The 25,773-nt window shown below is 37.5% G+C and overlaps 1 protein-coding gene across 1 annotated transcript in view; it reads left to right on the forward strand.

Moving 5' to 3' along the window:
- Window positions 1-25,773, forward strand: part of LOC109838824 — a 103,596-nt gene that overhangs the window by 26,340 nt on the left and 51,483 nt on the right. Inside the window, exons 10-21 of the mRNA XM_020407247.1 lie at window positions 5,631-5,801; window positions 6,010-6,102; window positions 6,182-6,503; window positions 6,604-6,708; window positions 6,807-6,902; window positions 6,992-7,059; window positions 8,801-8,921; window positions 9,001-9,201; window positions 9,283-9,486; window positions 18,975-19,084; window positions 24,892-24,988; window positions 25,093-25,191. Coding sequence (XP_020262836.1) covers window positions 5,631-5,801; window positions 6,010-6,102; window positions 6,182-6,503; window positions 6,604-6,708; window positions 6,807-6,902; window positions 6,992-7,059; window positions 8,801-8,921; window positions 9,001-9,201; window positions 9,283-9,486; window positions 18,975-19,084; window positions 24,892-24,988; window positions 25,093-25,191 — 1,687 coding nt within the window. The remainder of the gene's footprint in view (window positions 1-5,630; window positions 5,802-6,009; window positions 6,103-6,181; window positions 6,504-6,603; window positions 6,709-6,806; window positions 6,903-6,991; window positions 7,060-8,800; window positions 8,922-9,000; window positions 9,202-9,282; window positions 9,487-18,974; window positions 19,085-24,891; window positions 24,989-25,092; window positions 25,192-25,773) is intronic.

A 25,773-nucleotide genomic window follows, 5' to 3' on the forward strand; every position in this document is an offset into this window, starting at 1 on the left:
GCATTAGTCTCAATGGAAGATCAGGAATACAGTTTATTGTGTTTTCTGATTTTCTGAAATGCAATCGATTTGTTGCCAGCCTGACTGGCACCATACAAATTCTGATCCTTGATTGCATTTCATCTTGTGTATTTTTGACCCTAACTAATAGAAAAGTAACAGACTAACAGTAAATGTGTATTTTAAAAGTGACATAGCTAACTCTTAAGTTCCAAGCTCCTTGATTTAACTTATTGGATTAACATGTTGTTGGATCGACACAGTGATAGCATTTTCTGACATAATTTGCAACCTATGGAGACATGAGTTGGACCTGATTTAACATACTTCTATTCTTGTGTTCAGCTGATGTATTACATGAGGCTAAATGTTGTGATAATTGAACCCTTTGAAAGTGTTTTTTGGCATGCTTCAAGGCTTTTTTGAAGGGTAATGGCTTCCCTCAAGGAAAAAAAAGGTGGTTTTTCCCCAGAGCATACACCTCATCACTTGAAAGTTGAAGCATAAGTGAAGTGTGCACTTCATGCCCCGTGAAGCACTTCTTAGTTGAAGTGCATGCTTCAAGACAAGAGCAGGAGATTTTAAAAAGATTTTTCACTAAAACTAGAAATTGTCCCCATCTGTTTGTTTTATTTTTCCTTATCCTCAAGGATTACCCTGCTGTCTTCTATTGATTTACCAAAAAAAAAAAAACAATCATCTTATCTAATCTTGTCATAGGTTTACTTTTTTTGTGTGTCCTGGCAAACATTCTTTTTATTTGGCTACTGATTCAACTTGTTCTTCAACAATTCTGAGCTTTAGGTTGATTTTTTTTTTTGTGGAAATGGATTTTATTCATCTTCAGCAACTGATCTCTTTTGTGATGTTTATTCCTTGTTCATATTTTATGTGTGCTCTTGACTCTTGAGTCAATATTGTAACTCAGCTCAGTCAAGTGTTTACTGATCATTTCTGACTAGTATCTTCATATGGAAAGAAGAAATTTTCTAAATAAACCCATTTACAATTTTTTTTAAAGTCGACTCTATTCAAACTTTATTACAAAAATCAACTCACTTTCTCGCCACGTCAGCATCGTGGCCAGAAAGTGGGTTGATTTTTTTTAAACGCGATCCTAATTAGTCGGGGTTGGCAACCCCAACTATTTTGGACGCCGCTGACAATTTGCAAGCTAAATTAGTCGGGGTTCGAAACCCCGACTAATTTAGCGCTTGTTTAAATTGGTCAAAGATAGGAACCCCGGCCATTTCAAATGCCTAATTCGAAATGGTCAGGGTTTCCAACATTGACCATTTAGCAGAGATCCTCTAGCCCACACTCAGCTAGAAAATCTCACTCCTGCTAATACATATCAATCCACAAGTTAACACAAACTCTTGGTACATATTTATCAATCCACAATGCAGTCGCAAACACAAATAAAGACATCTTTTCAAACACAAATAAACACATACCAATCCATAATCAATTGCACCTCCAAATTCTATTCACTTACTAAAAATCCATAATCAGTCGCAGTGATTTTAAAGGCACTTAGAGCCGCGCGCTTCGGGCGCGGGGCGCTTCGGCGCAACAGCACAGCGCCCCACATCAGGTACGGGGCGCTACGCTTGCGTCGGGCGCGTGCCTGGGGAGCGCTCTGCACTGCTTGACGCAAGGCGCAAAGCGAGTGCCCCATTTCCAGGACCGCAAACAGTAGGGTTCGGGTACAAACCCGCTTTCCAAACTTAAAACCGAAATAAAAAAGGGCAAAAGAAAAACAAAATCAAGCTAGGGTTCTAGATTCACTTACCTTTCCTCCGATAGCGCTCCAACTCGTCTCCACTTGGCAGCAGGAGGCGACGATGACGACGGGCGACGGCGACCGGCAGCGCAAGGTAAGTGATTTCGTTTTCGAGTTTTTTTCTTTTCTCCTTTCTCTTTGTTTTTTCTTTCGTTTTCCAGCTTTTTATTTCTCCTCAATCCTCAATGAGAAGGTTCTTTTACTGTAGTTCTTTGTTTTTTCATTTTTTTTCCTCTAGCCTTCATTTCCTGTAGGTATATCAAGTTGGAATGGACTTTTTTCTTTTTCTTCTTCTTTACTGTAGCTATTTTAATTTTCAACAGTAAAAACAACTGTAGCATACATAATATATTAACAGTTAAAAAATTATTGTATGTACTATGTAGGTTGTAACTTGGTGTAAATATATGAATTAAGTAAAAAGTAACTATATTTTAGCTATTTACTCTATTTAATGTAGCTATTTTACTGTGGCTACTTTAACAATGAAAAAATTAATTGTATTTGATGTGCAATCTTTTTCAATTAATTATTTCTACTTTTTAGTAACTCATAAATGTGCATATGACCGTTGAAATGCTAACTAACTTACAAAGAGAGATTTACGAACTAATTGATTGCTTCTTATTAATACATAATTACATATCAGTCATAATTATTTTGGTGTAGATGTCTTCACTCTGGAGTGCGCCTCGCTTCGCTCGGGCGCGCGCATTGCATTGCGCCTTGCGCATGTGCGCGTAAACTGACTTTGCGTCCCGCATTGTGCCTCCCGCATTGAAAACACTGATCAGTCGGATACGTAACATTCAATTTCAAACATAAACATCCTATCAAGTATATTAAAATTTAACAAATATTTACAACTCCCGGATTGATCTTTTGGGTTATGAGTTTGTATTCAGATCCAGGATTGCTTCTTTTTATCGCATCAAGATATTAAGATAGTGTCGCTTATGACTTCTCCCAATCACCAAATATTTTTGTCATAACAATTTTCCTTGCATTCCACGCTTTACTATACGATATTTCAATGAACTTCCTATCTAGCACTCTCAATTATGTTATCGGGCCTTAGTTCAAGCTTCTTTAATTTTGGCATAATCAACCACGCTATGTAAGAGGCAGAAGCACCACTGTGATCTTGCTCGAAAATTGGATTGCTACATGTGTGAACACTGCAGTATTCTGTGATCCTAAAATACCCATTATGTTTCTTTCCGGCAAATGCATATAACTTCTAAGGACATGCGTAATCAGTTTTATTTCCCTCGGCCCGACATTTTCTTTGTGTATTTATAAAACAGATTGCCTCATAACTTGTGCGATTGCTTTTAATTTGCTTGAATTTGACCAATTTTTTGATTGAGTAATCACGAATAGCATCAATCAATTGGTCCTTAGTCTCGAACAAATTATCAACTCTGAAAGGGACGTCATCATCTCCTCTATGAGTTGAACTTTTGCCAATGCGCATATCTTATACTTTGGAAGAACGAATCCACTCATCATCTTCAAACTAGTCGGGGGGTGATTCTTCATACTCAACATATTCATTATTAACATAAGCCTCATCAGGCCAATCCGGATTCTTTTCAACATCTTCACTCATAAATAGCATGCTATCAATTGGTGTACTATCTTCATCTTCACCTTCAGAGACGTTGCTTCTTTCATTCTCTTTAACTGTTGCCCCTCTTAACGGCCTCATATTTTCATAAAGGACTTCATTGTTCATGATACTTGACGGTCCATCGAATGAAGGTGCACCACTGTGATATTGAAATTGAGTCCGCTCCATTTTAATCGAAGAAGAAAGAAAATTATCAGACTCAACTCCCAAATCTAACATACATGAGAATTCTCCTGGAGGGTTGAATATTTGACACACACTATGTGACAACTTTTTAATAAACAATTCTCTCGTAGGTTTCGACTTGCTCAAATTAAATATAATGCTCATATGATGATCGTTTGAGATCTCATCTGCGGACGTTCTATTAAAAATTATGGGCCAATTGCTTATTATTTTTAGTCGGTACTCTCGTGGGTCAATTGTCGTAACTTGGTGCAATTCATTAACTAGGTCACAGTAACTATATGATTCGGAGATCATTAACAGCGTCGTTACCCCTCCGATGTACGTTAGCATATTATTCATTCCATAATTAATTTTTTCATCATAAGAGCAAGCAATAAAAATCATATTGTTCAACCTATGCAAAAGAAAATTATATTATTTAAATGCAAAAAATTTAAAAAATATTACCAGGCATCAAATAAGAGAGGAAAACCCTATATGCAAACCATCTCATATAATTTTGACCAAAAATCCTAATCCCCAAATTAAAAATCCTAAACCCTAGAATTGAGCATTCTATGCCCTAAAAGTTTAATTTCAGCAATAACATTCATCATACAAAGCTTCTGAACTACCTAGAGAGAAAACCCTAGAAATTCGTTTTTGAGAGAAAACCCTAGATTTCTACATGTTAAAAGAGGAGAGAAGGAAGAGAAATTATCTAGAGATCTTGCGCAAACTTCCGATTCAAATTTCAGCCGCCAAATGGGGTGAAATTAAAGATTGGTGGCTGTAGTGCAAGAGAATGACGGAGTTGGAAAAGAGAGAGGCGACTGGGAGAGAGAGGTTTAGAGGAGAAAGAATTCGGCTGGTTTGTATTAGGGTGCGGGACCCAGAATAAGTAGTCGTGGTTGGCAACAGGAGAAAGAATTCGGCTGGTTTGTATTAGGGTGCGGGACCCAGAATAAGTAGTCGTGGTTGGCAACCCCGACTATTTTGACACTTAGCCAATTTTCAGCTTCCCCCAACTTTCCCGCGCGAGTCTCTGCTAAATGGTCGGGTTTGGGAAACCCGACCATTTCGAATTAGCCATTTGGAAATGGCCGGGGTTCCTAACCCCAACCAATTTAACCTGACTAAATAAGTCGGGGTTTCGAACCCCGACTAATTTAGCTTCTTAATTGCGGGCGATGTCCTAAATAGTCGGGGTTGCCAACCCCGACTATTTAGGATCGGGATTAAAAAAAATCGATCTACTTTTTCGTCACAATGCTGACGTGACGAGAAAGTTGGCCGATTTTTGTAAAAAAGTTTGAATAGGGTCGATTTTTAAGAATAAAAATAGGAATGAGTTTAAATAGAAAATTTCTTCCATATGGAAATGTAGCGGTATGTCGGGTAGATAGATCGTGGATGTCTTATATATGTAGCTGCGTTTGTTGTAGTATGTAACTTTTGTAGATGATAAGCTTATTTTTTGTTATTCACTGTCCAAGACTGAAAGGTATCTATCTGTAAGTTATGTTAGCACTATATATTATAATATTATATACCTATAATATTCATGAACTTTAGAATTTAATGTTGATTAAATGAGGCTTGTGCTTCACTTTATGAAAGAATCTTTAACGCTTATGCTTGTGCTTCTGTTTTTTTAACATTGATTTGCACGGTGTTGTAGTTCTCAACATTATGTGATCAGCTACGATTATATTGAATTATCTTGCGTATTATTATCCCTAAATGATGACATCCTTGACTAATGTCAGTGGATTTTATCTTTGGGTTTCTCTAGCTGTCTGAATTTTTCTTCTTTTCAGAAAATTCTTTTAGATTTGGTTCATTTACATATTGTACACTGCCTAGTTTCTAGAGGCTTCAGTTGAAGAAAATCTATTTTTTGGTACATCATTGTAACTGTCTCCTATGCTGTTATTTTTCTAATTATTTTTAATATCAAGCCATCTACTGTTAGTAATAAATAACCAATATTCTTTTCCTATTACAATGTTTTGATTCTAAAGTTGTATTGCTTTGTTGCAGCGGTAAACTTTCTTGGGAGCAGGTTTTGAGGTATGCAACGCTTCGAAAGAGATATGTGTCACTTTATGCTTCCCTCTTGAAATCCGACATGAACCTATCTTTAGTGGAGAATAACAAGGAAATAGAGAAAATCGATATGGAGCTTGATATTGAGATTATTCTTCAGTGGAGGTAACAAGCATAAATTGCATCCTAATAATGATCAAGTATTTTTATATAGTAGTTACTGCAGGCTCTGATCTACTTGGTAGGCTGAAATTGTTAAGATGGAAGCTAGCTAAGTTTTACATTCATTTATATTTTGCTGGAGTCTGCAGACTAGGTTGGTAGGGACATAGTTTTGTTGTTCTTTATTAATCAGTTCTAGTTGTATATACAGGATGTTGGCGCACAAGTTTGTGGCTCAGTCGGCAGATTCTGATGTTTATTTGAATAAACAGAAACCTAAGCAGTCTTGGTGGTCTCTTGGATGGTCATTTTCTCAACTTATTCTGTATTTATTACAAATCCAATTACATTTGTTTGTTATATTTACATGGGCCGTCTTCCAGGTCTGGGTCTAGCAGTACTGGAAATGAAGCTAGGGGATTCTCTGAGCAGGACTGGGACCGATTAAATAAAATTATTGGTTATAAGGAGGGTTCTGATGAGTTCTCGCTGGACACTCAAAATGAAGCAGATCTTCCTCATCTCTTTTTGGAAATCCACATGAAACATAATGCATCAAAAATTATTAACGAGGGTCAGGAGTATCTTGCGGATTTATCAAGTGAAGGATTGCTTTGTTCCTTTAAAACTTATTCAGAGGCAATGGTGTTTGACCTGAAGTTGGAATCCTATAGGTTGTCATCACGATATGGTCTTCTTGCTGAGGTTTGAATGTTTCATGTTCTGTAATGTAGATGAAATCGCATCCTGCGTAATTTCATTTATCATCTCACAGAGTTTATCTTTCCACTTTATCTTTCTGCAGAGTGCGACTGTTACTGATTCTTTAGCTGGGACCTTTTCCTACAAGCCTTTTAATACTCAAGTGGATTGGAGTTTTGTTGCTAAAGCTTCTCCATGTTATATGATTGTATGTTAAAGTGTTTCCATTTTAAATATCATGAATTCAGTTTAGATGCTCATTTGATAGTTTGATGACCATATAATGTAATAACACGTGATTTACAGTACTTAAAGGAGTCGATTGACGAAATTGTTACTTTCTTCAAAAGCAATACAACTATAAGCCAGACCTTAGCTTTGGAGACTGCAGCTGCTGTGCAGGTATTGCATTATCACTTAGTTCAGTTTGTAGTTTCTCCCTTTCTTTGTCACGTATTGAGTGGTGGATGGCCCTTCTGTCCAACATGTAGATGACAATTGATGGGGTCAAACGCACTGCTCAACAGCAAGTTACCAGGGCCTTAAAGGATCAATCCAGGTTTGTTTAAATCTCATGTTTTCATGACAATTGATGGACTTCTTCAACTTTTCTAGTTGATGTATTACGAGCTACATGAAACTATTATCTGATAGTTGAGGCTGTCCTGTTTATAAATATTTTGCGGGTACAGACGCGCGCGCAAAAACACGCGCGCGCGCACACACTCACCTCCCATTGAAAATGGTTCAATAAGATAGAGAATTGGAGCTTATTGATATTTTTTTTTTGCGTTTGAAGTGCAAAAAGACAACCAAGCTCTTTATTGCTTTCTAATGTGCTCGTCTTTTATGATGCCTCGTGTAGAGACCAAAAAGTCATCCTCCTGAGTTATTGAAAGTGAGAATCAGTAGTGAGAATTAGTGTATTTTTCTTTTTAAAGTGAGAAACAATATAATCTTCTACTTGACGTGAGAAGCCATTTACCCTTCAATTAGCAAATTGTTAATGAGGAGGTGTGTATGAATCACACTGTTTTATCATGATTTATACCTCATTAATTAAAAGTGAGATAATATTTATAATATGAAAGTACAAGAACTATTTGAAGCTTGATTAGGAAGCTAACCTCTAGTAATTGGTTATGAGATTAGAACTTTTTTTTGTACTAATCATACAACTCATACTATTGGTTCTAGACTTATATTGCAATGATACCTCAGTGAAAGGAGATGCACCCATAAACACTACATATCTGATACTTAAATCAAGGAGAATTGATTGATACTTGCTGGGCTTTCCTGTGACATCCAGAAATGTTTAATATGGCCCGTACAAATTTAAGGTTTATAAGGGATGTTTGTGGAGTATGAAGCTAAAATCTAATGTATGGGTATGGCTGGGAACTCCACAATACCATTCGAGTTGTGGATGTTTCCATTTCACTACAGACTATGATCGTCTTTTGATCTTCAATTTATATAAATTTTCAGTGGCTATCAGCGGCGTATTTGCATTTTGAAATTTAGGGTTTTCCTGCTGTATTATTTAGGATAAATACTCCATACTTGTGCAAATGTAGTCGAGGTTCTATACCTCAAAATTAGTTTGAGGCAACTTGTACTGTCATTACCAGTTATATGAGTACGTTCCACTCTTCCTCCTAGCTTATTGGTGCCACTACTACTACTGTTATTTCTTTATTTGTATTATAAAACACCTATACTGAAGGAGAAAAAGAAACTCTGCTGGTTTTCCAGGGACATCGAAGGCATTGAAATGTGTGCCTTGCCAGTTATTATCAAATTTTTATTAGGATATTAGGATGCATAATTTTACTGTATGTTGAGCACGGGAGTATGTTTGCCTGTAGCCTGGAATTAACAACTAATATCTGGGACCTTGTAGACACCTAAAGACCTGTAAGCATGTGTATGTTTTTATCTGAATGCAAATAGCTAATCACGTCATATAATTTATGTTCTGTATGTTTGCTCTTTATTTATTTAATTGCTTGAAAAAACATTCATGCTGAATTGTTGATGCCCTTAATTTTCTTTTGAAATTTAAGCAGCCATGTTTTATGTGGAATCTGGATTAGGTTCATTTATTTGTTTATTCTTAGTTGCGCTGTTGAAGTACAAATTACATTTGTTTTAGATATATACCCTTTAATCTCTTGCAAACTGTTTTAGCCTGTTTGCATTCGTTTTATCTACATGTTTGCTATCCCGTTCCTCACGGGTCTTAGATTGATGCGATTGATGAAAGATTTAACTCCTATACTAATACATGCTGGCAGGTTCCTTCTGGACCTGGATATTGCAGCTCCTAAAGTCACTATTCCCACCAAATTTTGCCCAGACAACTCTCATGCGACAAGACTGTTACTTGATTTGGGAAACTTGATGCTATGCACACAGGTTATCTTGGATATCCTATCATTGAGTAGATCTGTGAGACTTATTTAAAATTCACAGTTGACATATTTCATAATCTCAGGATTACTGGAACTCTGATTCTGCTGAAGAGAGAGATATGTACTTGCAGTTCAATTTCGTCTTGAGTGATGTATCTGCTTTCTTAGTTGATGGTGATTATCACTGGAATACAACACCTCCTGAGAAGGCGTCTAAGGAACTAAGTTATTCTAATTTCTTTCCTGTTATTGAGAAGTGTGGAATTGCTCTAAAATTTCAACAGGTTTCCATCTGTTAGCATTGTTTCTTTATATCATTTCCCTATGGTGTACTGTTCTTATTGTATTCTTATTTTTGTTTCTAGATCCAATCAGAAAATCCTCGATATCCATCAACTAGAATTGCGTTACGGCTGCCATCGTTGGGTTTTCATTTCTCCCCAGCTCGGTACCATCGGTTACTTCAAGTTGCCAAGATATTTCAAGATGAAGATAGCACAAGTTCAGATGTGCTTCAACCTTGGAGTCAAGCTGATTTTGAAGGGTGGTTGTCTCTACTTACATGGAAGGTCTCTCTCTTCCCCCCTCGCTCTCTCCCCCCTCGCTCTCTGTTCCCCTCTTCCCATGTGTGGACACATTTGGCATGCGGTGCATGATTTATATTTATGGTGCATGTTCCATGTGTGTGCAAGGTTATCAATAGTGGATAGCATGAGTGATGGGGTACCGGTAAGGCTATTTGTGACTATAACGGCAAAAGCCCAAAGTCAAGTAACGGTCCAATTTAAATGTGTAAATATTCAAAGAAAAGGAAGAAAAATTAAAAAAATATCTAAAAGTTTGATGATTTGTAGAGATCCTAAGCATAAAATAGATGTGCAACAATTATATAATATTAATAATGATGAGATTTGGGGAAAATATTAGGGTTGCTTTCTCTCATTGAGAGACCATTCTTTTATATTAATGCATTCTTACAACTAGGTCCTTACAACATTGACTAATTCACTTAGTATCTAAATAACTCAACACTCCCCCTCAAGATGGGCGATAGATATCAATCATCCCCATCTTGTTACAAAAGATATTATGCTCTCTAGAACCTAATCCTTTTGTTAAACAATCAGCTAACTGCTCTTCTGATTTCACATAGCTCAAAAATCAGAACTCCTCTATTCAGTTGCTCCTTGATAAAGAACCGATCAATCTCCACATGTTTGGTGCGATCATGCTGAACTGGATTATTTGCAATATTAATTGCCGATTTGCTCTGTACTCGGCCTCAGCTGTAGACCTGGCCACCACATCTTGCTTCTTGCTACGCCAAGATACGAGATTGCCTCCAACAAATACACAGTAGCCTGTAGTGGATCTACGATCATCCATACAACCCGCCCAATCAGCATCACAATAGCCTTCAATTCTCAGATGTCCAAAACTCCTAAACCATAACCCCTTTCCTGGGCTTCCTTTAATATATCTAAGAATTCTGCGAACTGCCTTCATATGCTGCTCTCTGGGATCATGCATATATCTACTCACCATACTCACTGCATGAGTAATATCAGGTCTCGTATGGCATACATATATAAGTCGTCCAACCAATCTTTGATATTGCTCTTTACTCACAGGGTCCCCACCCTCGGCACTCATCTTATTATTCTGCTCAATAGGAGTAGATGCAACTCTGCACCCCAACATCCCTGTCTCTGAGAGAAGATCCGGAGCATACTTCCGCTGAGAAAGCACTATACCCTTTCGCGACCTTGCAATTTCAATTCCGAGAAAGTACTTCAACTGCCCCAGATCTTTAACTTCAAATTCCTCTCCCAATTTCTTCTTTAACAGTAGGATTTCCTCAGCGTCATCTCCAGTGATTACAATATCATCAACATAGACCGCCAGGATAGTGATACGAGTTTTGGAGTGCCTGTAAAACAAGATCTCCATGCAAAAATGCATTCTTGACATCTAGCTGATGTAGTGGCCAATTAAAGTTGGCAGCACATGACACCAACACTCTAACAGTACTCATCTTTGCTACTGGAGCAAATGTCTCGTCATAGTCAATGTCGTATGTTTGGCTGTAGCCTTTAGCAACCAATCTGGCATTGTATCTGTCAATCTTGCCCTCTGGAGTTTGCTTAACCGTATACACCCACTTACATCCAACAGCACGCTTCCCAGCTGGCAAAGGTACCAACTCCCATGTGTCATTCTTCTTCAAGGCCTGGAGTTCCTCGTGCATGACATTCAACCACCTAGGATCTTGCTTAGCTACCTGCCAGTTGTTAGGTACAAGCACTGAATGCAACGATGCAATGAATGACTTATATGCAGGTGGAATGGATGCATATGAAATGTAATTCGCAATATCAGTATCCCAATTATCAAACTTAGCTGGAGGTTTTCCAGCATTGACTCTAGAGGTTCTGCGGGGCAAGACAGGAGTATCAGAGGTATCAGGGAAGGAATCGTTACCTATCGACTCAGGTGGAGGAGAAGAGCAAGGCACTGGAGAGGAAGAGGAAGGCACTGGAGAGGAGGGACTTGGGTCATCAACATTTGTGGGTACTGACACAGGCACGGGAGGCGGCTCATGCTGCTGTTTCTGTCTCCTTGTGTATACTCTCAGCTCCCCCTGACTTTGACTACTAACTCCTAAGTCACCACCACTATTCGGCGATGTACCATCACTACTCGGTGACTCAAGAGGACATGGAATCATCCCGACCACAATATCATTCTCATTCTCATTGTCCCCCTCTCTACTAGCATCAGTAGAGCCATCTCCAAACAAGGAACTCTACTCCGTCTTCTCCCCATAAAAAGGTTCAAACTCCCGAAAAGTCACATCCATACTGACAAACAGCCTTCTTTCAGTGGGACACCAACACTTGTATCCTTTTTGATTTGATGAGTAGCCAACAAAGATAATTTAACTGCTTGCGGATCCAGTTTACTCACCATCAACCTGTGATCTCTCACATAACATGTGCATCCAAACACTCTTGGTGGAACAACAAAAACATTCGAGCCCAAAAGCATCTCACATGGTGTCTTCATTCCTAATACTCTTGATGACATCCTGTTGATCAAATAAGCTGCTGTCATAACAGCCTCACTCCATAAAAACTTAGGCACATTCATTGTCAACATCAATGAGCGTGTCACTTTCAGTAGATGCCTGTTCTTACGCTCAGCCACCCCATTCTGAGCAGGGGTGTCTGGGCAGGTGGTTTGATGAACAATTCCCTGATTAGAGATGAAAGCTGCAAACTCCTTATTGACATACTCAGTCCCATTATCTGTTCGAAGAATCTTCACCTGCACTCCAAACTGTGTCTTCACATAAGCCGAGAAATCTTGAAAACATTTGTAAACCTCAGATTTCTGTTTCATCATGTATATCCAGACCATACGTGAATAGCAATCAATGAAAGTAACAAACCATCTAAAACCACTGATAGAGGTAGTAGGACATGGTCCCCAAACATCAGAATGGACAAGTGCAAATGGTTCAAAACTTCGAAGACCAATCATTTTATAAGTAGAACGAGTATGTTTTCCAAGTTCACATGCATTACAAAATAACTCTTTTCTATCCACTTTCTTCATTAACTCAGGTTCTAATCTATTTAAACTCTCAAAGGATAAATGCCCTAACCGGCAATGTTGAAGCATCGCTTCTGCCTCTGGCCCTCCGCTAACAGCAGCAGCAATCATTGTTGTCTCCCTGTCCAAATACCAAAGACCATCACGTCTGATACCAGTCCCAATCCTCCTCCCCGTTTCCTTCTCTTGAAAGACACACAAATCTCGATCAAATAACACGGTGCAATTTAATTGATCAATGAGAGAGCTAACTGAGAGTAAGTTAACTGGAAACGAAGGAACATGCAATACTGATGACAAGGTAACAGATGAAGTGCAATGGACCGAGCCAGTACCCCTGATGGGTTGGGATGTCCCATCAGCAGTCTGAACTGTCTCAGGATGCATATGCTTACTCGGATAATATAATGCAAACTCACTAGATGCTCCTGTGACATGCCTAGATGCACCTGAGTCTATGATCCAATCAACATGAGTTTTAGTGGATGCAAGTGCCTGAACCTGTGTACCTTTGTTCGCATGAGCATAACCAATAAAGTTACCAAAGCATGTAGTGGTAGCCAGATCCTGGGTGACTTGTCCCTTGCCCTTCGAACTCTCAGCCTGAAGCTTGAACAGACGTAGTTCCTCCAGCTCTGTTATTTCAGCTCCAGTCATCCCAGCAGTAGTCTGAGACTCATCTGCCACAGCTAGGTGAACAACTCCTTGGCCTACACGCCCCCTGCCTCCTCGACCTGCACGGCCACCAGTCTGACCACGTTCACTCCAGTTCCTTTCTCTGGGTGGCTTAGGGCACATCTGTCTCAGATGCCCTACCTCTCCGCAGTTGAAGCACTGCCTAGTCTCCCCTTTGAATCCAGTGTTATCCGGGTTGGATACCACTAGTACAGACTTCTCCCCTGTAAGTCCACCTATCCCAGACTGTAGCCTGATACGGCTCTCCTCCTGTATCATGGCCGAGACTGCCTTCTCCAGTGGTGGAATCTTCGTCTGGGTTAGTAGCAACGTCGTCCTCTGCTCATACGCTGGAGCCAAGCCTCGGAGAAACACCATGGTCCTCTTCTGCAAGGGTCCTTGCAGCTCGCTAGGGGCGAGAAGTAATCGTGATCGAGCCACAAGCGCTTCAGCTCTGTGGCGTACTCCTGTACAGTCCTCTCTCCCTGGACTATAGCGCTGATCTCCTTCTCGATCTGGAATACCCTCAGGTTATTCAACTTCTTGATGATCTCCTCCATCGGATTTTTTCCAGTCTTTGTCATCGATCCAACTTGTATTCTTGTGGTGCGCAACGAAAAAAATCCGGCAGCACTTCGACAGTACAACAAGATAGATGGATCAACAAGAATTCCTGTTTCACCAAGGAAACAAGAACCAGAAGCAAGATATCTCAACAAAGTGAGATATCAGCTCTTCTCTCATCAGTTCTAGGACTGACTTGTCGAGGGAAACTAAATAAACTATTACAAATCAAGAACACAAATCAAGAACCGTAATCTCAAACAAAATAACTCAAGAATCGAGGGACCCAGTTGTAGATCCAACGAGTAACGAACTAATTTCGGAACATGAAAGATTTAATAAACTAATATTGAAAAAGCCCAAGTGAAAAAAAAAATAAATAAATACCAAGAATGATCATCGGATAACTTCCTAAATGCACAATATCTTCAACGTGCCGTCTTTTGTCGTCTAACATAAACAAGCCTTGGTCTAACCTCTATAGTGCTTCATCGCTTCATCGTAGTCAAACTCAACAAAAACCCTTGAAATTTCTTGAGAGAGATTAATGGCGGAGTACAGCGAGCTGAGAGAGGCGATCTTCAACGTGAAGGCGATCGACGCTCACGCTCACAATCTCGTCGATCTCGACTCCTCCTTCCCCTTCCTCCGCCTCTTCTCCGAGGCCGAGGGCGACGCCTTGGCCTTCGCGCCTCACTCTCTCTCCTTCAAGGTCTCTCTCTTCCTCTCTCCTCCTCTGTCTCTCTCAAACCCTAGAACTAGGGTTTTCTCCGCCGCTTCTACTCGATCTCAAACCCAAGGGCTTCGGGTTCATCAGCCCTAACGACGGCAGCGACTGCTACAGAACTAGTGGACTCGACGGCATCAGAGAGGACTCGATGGCTTCAGATCGTCGTCGTCGTTGACTGCCAACCCCGATCGTCCCTCACTTCCTCTCTCTTCAAGTCCGATCGTCGTCGTCGTCGTTAGGTGGGAGCGTCGTCGTTGTCAGGTGAGAGCGTTGTCGTCGTCAGGTGAGTTGATTTCGATCAAGCCGATGGCTTCAAGAGGGTGTAGAGGAGCCGCCACATGGCTTTGATACCATGATGAGATTTGGGGAAAATATTAGGGTTGCTTTCTCTCATTGAGAGACCCTTCTTTTATATTAATGCATTCTTACAACTAGGTCCTTACAACATTGACTAATTCACTTAGTATCTAAATAACTCAACAAATAAAATGCTGTACAGAATGAAAAAGCGTAGTTGTTTATCAAAAAGACAGTTATTTTGTCCCATTTTTCAACTATCAATTTTCTTATAGAAAAATTTTTAGTAGTAGAAAAGCATTGATTAGTAGCAACTAATTGCCTACCAATTTATATCATTAGATCTTAAATCACAAAAGAAAAAAGAAAAAAAAAGAAAAAAGCAAAAATTACCTGCTGCTTGGTGCTGCTCTTTCGAGCGCTGATCTGAAGGTGATAGAGGTGGCGAAGTTGAGGACCTGTTAGTGGAGTTGGCGGTTAGCTTAGGGAGGCGTCGTTGGTGGATTTAGGGTAAATGGAGCATTGAAGAGTTGGAATCGGTGGAAAGTTAGCAAAGTTAGGGTTTCCCTTTTTTGGTGTTGGCTGCTAATGAGAGAGAGAGAGAGAGAGACGAAGTTGACGAACATAGTGGGGCTAGTGGAGGAAGCGGTGGAGAGTTGGAATCAGAAGTGAAGTTAGGGTTTTTTTCCTCCTTGTCTGTGTTGCCGGCGAATTAGAGAGGGGGAGAGAGAGAAGTGAAAGAAGTGGAGAGATTTTAGGATAAATCCGGGATGAGTTTGGGTATGGGTGGGTAGGGTATTTAAAACCCAGGCTAATTAGAAGCGCTATTTAGTGGTTAAAAGCGCTAAATAGTGTTATTTCAGGGTTTTGCTAGAATTATGAGCAAATAGTGGTTTGGCTACTATTTGCTAACACAAACAATGAAATCGTAGCTGGAGGCCTTATTGCGGCTATTATTGCCGCAATAGCATCAATTGGCTGCTATTCACCACAATGTTTTGTTTTTTTTGGGGTTGGGGGCATGCGCCCTATGCACATGCAAGCTCTCTGGGCACATTTGGCATGCATCAATTTATATTTCATGTACCTTAGAAGTTTCAAGTTTTGATCTTAATTAAAATGGTATATATATCAAGGAAGTGTGAGATTATTGGATTAAATATTAACATTGTTGCTACTTTAAAAGGCAATGGTTTTAAATACATGTTATTATATAAAGTCCTTATCAAAAGAAAAGTGTACATTTTGGTGCTCTTGAGAAGAATTCGTTTAGCCATTAACCATGTATCCCATAGTAATAAATTCAACGCATCATATATTTCGGATTTACTTTGCTCATGTTTTGCCGCCTCACTTGTCCACACACACAAGCATAACTTCCTACCTAATTTTGTTCATGTCTGGATTTAAAAAATATAAACAACAAAATTACATTGTAGGAGAAAATGAGGGAGGATAACATATTTTCTATTTGATATAAGCAAGGTTGCTGATAGCGGATCGCGGTGAGGTACCACTAAGGTTATTTCGCGCTATTGCGACGAAACAGCGACAAATAACGTACAGTCAAATAGCGGTCAAATATAAATATATTTAAATAACCTAAATAATAAAAAAATCAAGAAATATAGCATCATAATTAGTTGATTATCTTTTTCTCTGTTGCAGACGAAGCCGCTATCAAAGAGAGATGGAGATGTCGTCGGAGGAAGTGAGAGAGAGAAAATTGAGTTGAGTCCTCACAATCTTTGTGGAAGTCGCCGAAGGAACCGTGAGACGGTGAGAGAGAGATGAGTTGAGAGAGGACAGTCGTCATCGTCGTAAGTCGTCGTCGGATAGGGAGGATAGTCGGAGAGGGAGGACAGTCGTCGAAAGTCGCAGAAGCCTGGAACCGTGGAGGTCGCTGGAAGTCGTCGGAGTCGGAGTCGTCGTTGACCGGAGACGGCATCGACGTCGTCGGAAGTCGTCGTCGTCAGAAGTCTGGAGTGGGAGAGAACTCAGAGAAGCGGTCAGGACTCGGGAGTGGGAGAGGCGGCTAGGGCATGATAGGGTTCGGGAGTCGAGAGAAGCAGTCGGGAGTTGGGTAGGGTTTAAGTAAAATGGGTACGGATCGGGTTCGCGACGAAAAAAGGGGCGGGTTTAGCGGGTTAAAGCGCTTTTAAGCGCTAAAACGCGCTATTACGTGCTATTCGAACGAATAGCGGTATTTTCCGCTTAAGCATGCTGCGAACCCCATAAGCGTAGCGCTGAACCCTCACGACTGCTATTCACGGCGCTATTGCCCGCTTTTTACAACACCGGATATAAGGGTACTTATAGATTGATTGTTAATAAATATTTTGCTTATATGTTTATCCAACTATTACTACAGATTATAACATAAATTGTGGATACCAAAAGCCTTCCATGTTTTATATTTTTTCCTCCTGTGTCCCATTTTGCCTACCCTAACTCAATATCTGCCTAGACAAGCTAAATCACGTCCCCTCTTCCTCGGTTCTTCTTTCCTCTATTCTCCATCTTCCCTTCTGTTTATCTCACCTCCTCAAGTTGTAACTTGACTACTTGTCTTTGCATATTCCATGATCTAAGATAATAGCAACTCTGTCTCCCACATCTCAAACTAACCAATTTTTTTGTGGGGTGGGGTTTCAGTAGGTCGGTGGGGGTGGAGGGGGGAATATAACATTATCTTTGAATAATTTGATTCATGTCCAACTATAAAGAGAGCGGAATAAAGTACGACTACATTGTGATCCAACCATCGCATGAGATTAACTTAATTCGGATCCTTTAGAAATCCATGTGGAACTCTTTAGAATTTCATATGAAGGAATTGGGACCAACTGCTGTCAAAGCGAGTGTAAAAGGTCATCTTTACTCAGTTCTCCCATGCTTAAGGTTTTGTATGAAACTTAATAACATTTCTCCTTTGCATGATAAACTGATGTGCAACAAGCTGTGTGATCTTTAGAGAACTTGTTTGTATCCAAACATTAAATAATCAAGAGAAAAAAGAGAAGCTTGAAATTCGATGATGCAGGTTTGATAATGTTGGTATTCTTGTTTAAATTTGAGTTAAGAGAAGTGAATTTATTCTTTTCCTTGGTGAAAGCTTGAATAAAAAAGTTAATTGATTTGGAAAAAAGGATAGTTTACGACCAGCTGTTTAAGGCGTGGGGCAGTTTCTGTTGAAATTTTTTTATTGTTTTGTTTTTCTCATAGAAGGATAGTGAAGGTTCTTTTGCAATCTTTTTTAATTAGGAATGCAAGGGTTAGACCATAACTTCACATTACCATAACGGGTAAAACTACTACCTTAAAATCCCATTAACAAATGTTTAGTAGTTTTTAATTGAAAAATTCATACGGGTTACATTTATAAGAAAATTATTTTTAGTGACGGATTAATCTTCATAGTTATTTTCTATAGTTTAGCCTAGTAGTTAATATTACCAAATAAATAAGAGGGAAAAAGTGTAGAGTAGATTTATCTAGTAATATGATTTTTTATCAGCAGACTCCTCGGTGGCAGAGATAACACTTACCTAAACTGAATGGAAGAATAGGGTTTATGTAGTCGACCCCACAAATTTGAAATGAAAGATGTCTTGTTGTATGACTTGTATCATTGCTGATCTGTGCTACAACATATTCAAGAGAATATGTACATGGCATAACTTCATAATATTGTTGAAGTTTATGTAGTTGACCCTACAAATTTGGAGTAAAAGCTTTCTTGTTGTATCACTCCTGATCTGTGCTACAACATATTCCCTTGAATATGTTCATGACATAATTCGTAATATTGTTGAAGTTTAGGCTTGTAATATTCCATATATTTATTAAAAAAAACTAACAAATGACCATACAGAAATCAAGGACAAATCAGTGAACTAAATAGTTTCATACTTACTATCTAGTGTAAAAGATACCATAGAGTTTATTGGGACAAAACTTCTAGAATGAATATAATCATGTAAACTGTGTTTCAACTGATGGAATCTTTTGTATACCCTTCTGCTTTATTTATGGTAAACAATGTATTCTGTCTTTTTATATGCGAATCAAACACATTTTGACTTCAATGTGTGCTTTTGATAGTGATCAGTGAGGATAATACTACTTTATTATGCTATGGTTTTCTCTAACCTTCCTTCCATTCATTTCTTATAGGGTGTTGGAAATAGGGAAGCTGTATGGCAACGCAGATATATTTGTCTTGTTGGGCCATTTCTTTACATATTGGAGTCTCCATCATCTAAAACATACAAGAATTATGTCAGGTTTTTCATCTCTCTTATCCCTTTTCCCTCACTTATTGATGTATTTCAGATTTTTTTTTCTCTATATTTTCTCATGTATCTTTTAGATTCTGTGATTTTCTGCAAGCAAAGTATTATAGCAGATTTCATGCCTCATGCATTTCTGGTTTTTCAGTGGCTTGTGACTTTTAAATACAGGGTATTCTATCATTTCCCATAAGGAATGCGGTTCAGTTAAGTTACAGTATAATTTATTTGGAGTGTGTAGAATAAGATTAGATCACATAATTGACCCGGGTGTGTTCTTGTGTAAGTTCTGAGGGGGATCATGATTCAAGTGAGATTCTTTTGACAGTTTCATTGTTGCTAATAATTCTTGAATGTAATGGTTATGGTAGTGTCTAGTGTAATGGATTGCAGTAATGTCTACCAGAGAATAAATCAAGCATTTCTGGACTATAATTGAGTTGATATGTTGCATAGGATGTTGGTTATTCACCTTGTTCTTGGATATGAGAACTGCTAGGTTGCATAGGATGTTGGTTATTCACCTTGTTCATATTTTTCTTTTCAAATCCCATTCCTGGAATTGGAATCTAATAATATTTGTTTCCATATCCCATTCTCGAAATTGGATTGTCACTTAGGATAACACTTGGTATGCCAAACAAACTACTTCTGTTAGGATGATGTTGAAAGGAACACATACTGCATAGCATGATTAGCCTTCTTCGTTGATTGTTAAAATTTAAATCCATTTATGATTATGTTATTTCTTGTTTGGCATATTTACAATAACTTGTACACTTTATTGTGCTTGAAGTATTGCTCTGCTCCACTTTCTTGAACCATAAAAACATGAATAAATGCTGCTGTTGTTTTGAGGAATATTTGGATCTGAACACACACCTGCCGCAACTGAATAAATTTCTTATAGTTTATAATCTTTAATTGAAAATATACCCTCTGGCCAAAGAGGGAGATAGAGGTACGAGTTTGCAATTGATGTTGAAAGAGTACAAATTTAAGAGGAATTATGTCCTAGGAGCTATCACAATTGGCCTTTAGTTCAGATAGTTTTAGAAGATTAGGAGTAAAATTGATCCGCACGATGCCATGGCATTTGCGCGAAAACAACAAAAATATTTTGTTTAAGTGTTTGATTTAAAAATACACATCTAAATACTAATTTAGGAAAAAAAACTATAGCAAGTAATAACAAAATATAACAATTTATATTAAATACATGAAGTTGTTGAAATACAAAGTGAATTAAAAATAATTTTGTTGAGTATTTGGTGTTCAAAGAGTGATTTTGGAAGTGGATGAGTTTAAAAGTAAATAGGAGTAAATCTTAGGCTTATAGATAAAAATCATCTTTAGAGGAAAATGATTATAAAATTAAATGGGGATCCTATGCTCATCTACAGTGCCACAACGACTTTAGCATGTGAAAAAGGTCAAATAAATAATTTAAGCATTTGGTTTATAAGCTGCATACATAATAACTTAGAGAAAAATCTAGAAAGTTGTAGTATAATATAGTAACTTACACCGTATACCAAAGTGTTGAATATAAAGTGAGTTTAAAATTAATTCAGATGAGTATTTTTGGACTAGGAGTGATGTTTGGAGGATGGTGGGTTTTAAAATTGAAATGGAAGTATACTTTGGGCATATAGGCAATAAACTTCGGATTTATAAGTAAAAACCATCCACAATTTACAATACCATGACATTAGTGTAAAAAAGAAAAATAGAAAAAACAGTAGTTTAAATATTTAGTTTAAAAAATGTATTGTATATCGAACCACTTAGCATGTTCTAACAAAAAATCGCAACTCATGATATATATTAAACTACCAGAATACAATAGTTACTTTGGAAGTGATTGGATTCAAAAATGCTAGGTGAAATATTTTGGGTCTAAGAGGGATTTTGAAAGTAGGCAGATTTTGAAAATAAATGAGAGTGAGACTTCAGGTTTATAAGGGAAAAAGATGAATTTAAAATTTTTTTAGGGGGGCGGGGGTGAAACTTTGCATTTATAGGCAAAAAAGCCTTTCTACTATAGATCATTTTGTTATTATATTATTTTATTAAACTTCATGAAGTAATTTAGTCCTATTCATAAAAATTGGAGTAAAGTCATAAAGAGCTTTTATTATTATATTATTTTATTAAAGCTCATGGAGTAATTTAGTCTTAAATAGCTGTTTTCGGAGTGAGTGAAATTAAAAATAAATTATTTTACAAGTTGAGTTTATATGTTTAATTCTCTTTATTTAAGCCTAAAAGTATGTGGTCCACACAGGTTTTTAATTATGTAAAAATAAAAATAATAGCAGACATCGAACTTGCTACTTATGTGTTAAAGCTAAGTTCTCAAACCAAGTGAACAAATAGCTCATGTGAATATTTGGAAAAATAACTTACTAATTTAGTAAAGGTTTGCTATACTTAAGAACTGTTCATTTAACTTTAGTATATACCATAATATATAAATTGGCCATGAACTCAAACCTAACATCTAAGGATATGATGTAGTTTAGTCTTTACTTTAGAATTATACTTTTCAGCCAAAGAAATAAACTGTATTATGAGTTTCCAGTAGATCTTGGTAAATTTTAGTTTACCGGAGGATATGTAATTCCCATCTATCCGTAGAAAGTTGTGAAAAAGGGAAAAGTTCACAATTGTAACTCTACAAAAAATAGCAGTTCATACTGATGTTAATACCAATTCTTTATGATTTACAGATGTTATTTTTGGTTTTCGCATTCCATGTGTCAATAGAGAAGAGGGAACTTGGGATAGAGTAGACTTGGTATTTCATCAAAAACTTGGGTGTCTTGCCATATTCGTTGGTTTTCATTTATAAAGTTTTAATGAGGATAGAACTGATCTGCCCATAACATAATTACATGACAAGCACTAACAACTCTGTCACCCTTAGCATGCTCTTCTTTTCCTTTTTTTGCTCAAGGTAGAAGATAATCTCTACATCTCTTACCGCTAACCGACTCACATGGGTGTTGAGACTTCTTTTTTTAGGCTTGTTCGATGACTGCTTTTCGGCCAGTTATTCCTTGTGGGCAAATCTTTGTGAACTCCGTCTTTGAGCCTATGATAAGCACTTCTTTGAGGTTGCCCAACCATGATCGTACCCTCTGGCTTGGCCATGATTGTGCATGGCTAACGGGAGGGTAAATTAGGAGAAGATGTAAGAAGAATGAGATGAGACGATCTTTGAGAAAGGTTTTAACAACTTAAAGATCGAGGATTAAAAGTTTAAGAAGTGAATTTAGTAATATCATATTGCTTATAGTTTTTGGTCTTGATTGTATAGGAGGTGCAATAGGGTTATTCCTCTTGGAGGCGCAATAAGAAAATAAACTTTCCAACATGAATAAATTGCAAACTGATGCATGACCGAAATGTGTTGCTGTTGTACGAATGTCCATGTCTCTCCTTTGCAATGCAGTGATCTCCAGCTACCTCAGTACAGTAAACTGGCCTATTGGGTAGTTATTCGGATCAGGCTATAAGTCCTCATAGGTGCCCTTATTACAATTAGTAATATCCTTTTGCGCAACACTATCTTAGAAATCCCATGTTCCTTCAATTTCATTAGAAAATACATTGAAGCACTATGCTTTTCTTATCAGCTATCCATCTAGACTGGATTCAAATTGGACGTTCCTAAAGTCGGGACATTTACATACATACTCATATAGGAAATAAAGGGTATGAGGTAGTAACTCATTTTACTGAAGGAGCTACCAAGAGATTGAGGACATGTGTTGTGGGACCCGCCCTTAGGGACGAGTCTGGGGGCTAGTAGGGGCGCCCCCCAAAAAGACTCTTTTACTTCAACAAATATATATGAATTTAACACTTTGAAAAATAATTGAAGATAGTATCAGCATATAACACTTGTTTATTCAATTAAAGGCTAAGTTGCACATGTGTGGGTATGGGAAACAATAAATTTATAGAAGGTAGGGTACATGAGCACAACTAAAACTCATGGGATATAATCATAACTCTTAAGCAATATATATATAAACAACCCTTTTAAATTGTAGTTCTGAAGGCTAAAAGAACTCAACCTTATCCAACAAGTTACAAAAACGGATGTCAAGTGTAGGATATATAGTCAAAAAGAGTGTTTTAAATGAAACATGCATTATATAATTGAGCACAGATCTGAATAAATATATGCATTTATTTAAGGAGTGTCTAAAAAGTGTCGGGTATGGGTATGAGTACAACACGTGTCAGGTATAGTTATGAGCCTACAACTACATGTCTAAAGGACCCAGGTAAAATAGATTGAGGACATCTTTTCATCTATTTAAATAGTCTCGCAAATTATTGAAATTGCTATTACATCCCCCGATTGTTATATCTTGCTGTGTTACATTTGATTGGACTGATTAAATTTGAACAACTTATAAGTATTGGAGGACTAATAACAAGTTTAACATAAGTGATTGTAATATAACGTAGAATAATTTGGGACATGTTTGCAATTTCAATGATTTGAGGGGTTAATTTTAAAATACTAAAGAACTATAGACATAGTGGAAAACATTATTTTATACCTTTAATCATAGTCCCTTGTAACATCTTAGGTTCACTAATATAAGAGTGATATAATAAATATAGTCTTTTTAAAAATAATTTGCACTATGAATAAGAAAAATATTTCTACTATTTTACGGAGTAAGCATGACTTGCATATTTCTTTACTTGTTGAGATAGTTGAATTCGATTATATTGAATCTCTCCGTATCCATTTAGTTTTCATAATCCCATTTTTCTAATATCCAGCTCATCAACGGTTATTAGGCATTTTGTTCTACTTTATTTGTGAAGGACGGGAATCAAGCCGTATTTGAGAGAGCTTTTGAATTGAGTTTTCTTTATTTCTTGAGATAGTTGAATTGGATTATATTGTATCTCTGTATAGTCAAATTTATGGAGGATAATTCCCCTTTCCTCCACAAATTTCTTTTAGTTTAGAGTGTTGAAACTTTGCAAGATTGTTCGATAACTCATGTAGAACTCTCGGGGATTGACTCGAGCACCCCCATTTTTTTCATTTTAATTTGAACCAATAAAGTTAGCCAACTTGATTCAGTTCTTGCATTTTAGTTTAGTTTGTGTATCTTTTTAGTCTGGATTTGGATATTGTTGAATTATACATTTCTTATTCGAGGGTAATTCTAATAGATTTAATTAACGATTTTAGGCTTATAGTACTTTAACACAAATCATGTTAGAGTTAGTATATCTCTAATCCAAAGTAAGAATCCATGATATTTTGATCTGTCGTTTATATTTCTACCCTTATTATGTTAGTTTTTTTGTGATTCTATATGGAAATGACAATTGAGATAATAGGTAATTTCATCATTCTGATCCAAAATAATGTGATTTAAAGCCATTGAGTTCGATAGGATGGACATGTCACTTTTGACTCATACAATATGCACAAAGGTTTATAGCTGTACGATACTTGGAAACACAACATCAACGGGAATCATATGTCATTATGCTAAATAGCGGGTATCAAGCAGCATGTTGGAATATTGCATAAGTAGCCTGCACCATTGTGTAAAAAAATTCAGTCTCATGTTTATACATTTTGGCATACCTTACCAAACATCGCAAATTTCATTCAAACTATCACATATTTTTTTTGGAACGATAAATATTTCTGCATTTTGCAGAATGGATAATTATTTTTACATTTTTTGGACATGGATAATTATTTAGTCATGTCATTTACATGTATAATTCTCATTATGAACATTGAACAGTTTGCGAGGAAAACAGCTATATCAAGTTCCTACAGAGTTCACTGGTGGCACTCCAAATATGTTAGCTCTCTGTGAAGCGGGGCAATCTAATTCCAAGGAACGCCTAAGTTTACTATACTGAATTGTTCCTCAGCTATTACTATCTCAGGCTATTTTTAGTACTGAGAATTGTGCTCTCAAGTTATTTTAATGCTTATGCAGGTATTGGAAGATGTCAGTGCAGTGATATTACGTTTCGATTCTTATGAATCAAGGAAAATATGGAAAAATCGTCTTCAAGGAGCAATATATCGTGTATCGGTATTTTTCTTAAACCTGTCCATTTCATATCTGCAAATCATATGAATTGTTATCCTTGCCCCACACTTCTACACATTGATTATGCTTTGGCTTAGCTGATAGAGAGAAAGGACTAATCTATAGGACCTAAAATATATGTCAACATGATTTTTACTGTGTGGGATTGTATTTTTGTTATCTCTTGCTGCAATGTATCTGCTTATGTAACAGTATCAGAGTTGTAAGGTGACAGTGTGCACATGATGAACAAACAGTTACTTTTATTTGTTAAAATTAAGATAAGGATACTGATATGCGACAGTCACTTATCCAGTACATGCAATGTGTGTAATTCTTGTATATGAGACCTACCTAAGGCCTATATGCTTGTGATTTATGCATACAATAAGTGAAAGGCATAGAACTATGAACACTTGCAGACATTCACCTACCCCATTGTCCGAATTCTCTATTCCATTTAATCCTCTAGCAAATGGCGACCCATCTTTCACATTGTTGTGTACTCGTATGTTTTCCTTGTATTCTGTTCACCTTTTTTTTGTTTTGGTTTTTCCCCACGTGTTGTGTTTCTTTAGTGGTGTC

The sequence above is a fragment of the Asparagus officinalis genome, chromosome 4 (genome assembly GCF_001876935.1).
Source record: "Asparagus officinalis chromosome 4, Aspof.V1, whole genome shotgun sequence".
NCBI classification, from domain to species: Eukaryota; Viridiplantae; Streptophyta; class Magnoliopsida; order Asparagales; family Asparagaceae; genus Asparagus; species Asparagus officinalis.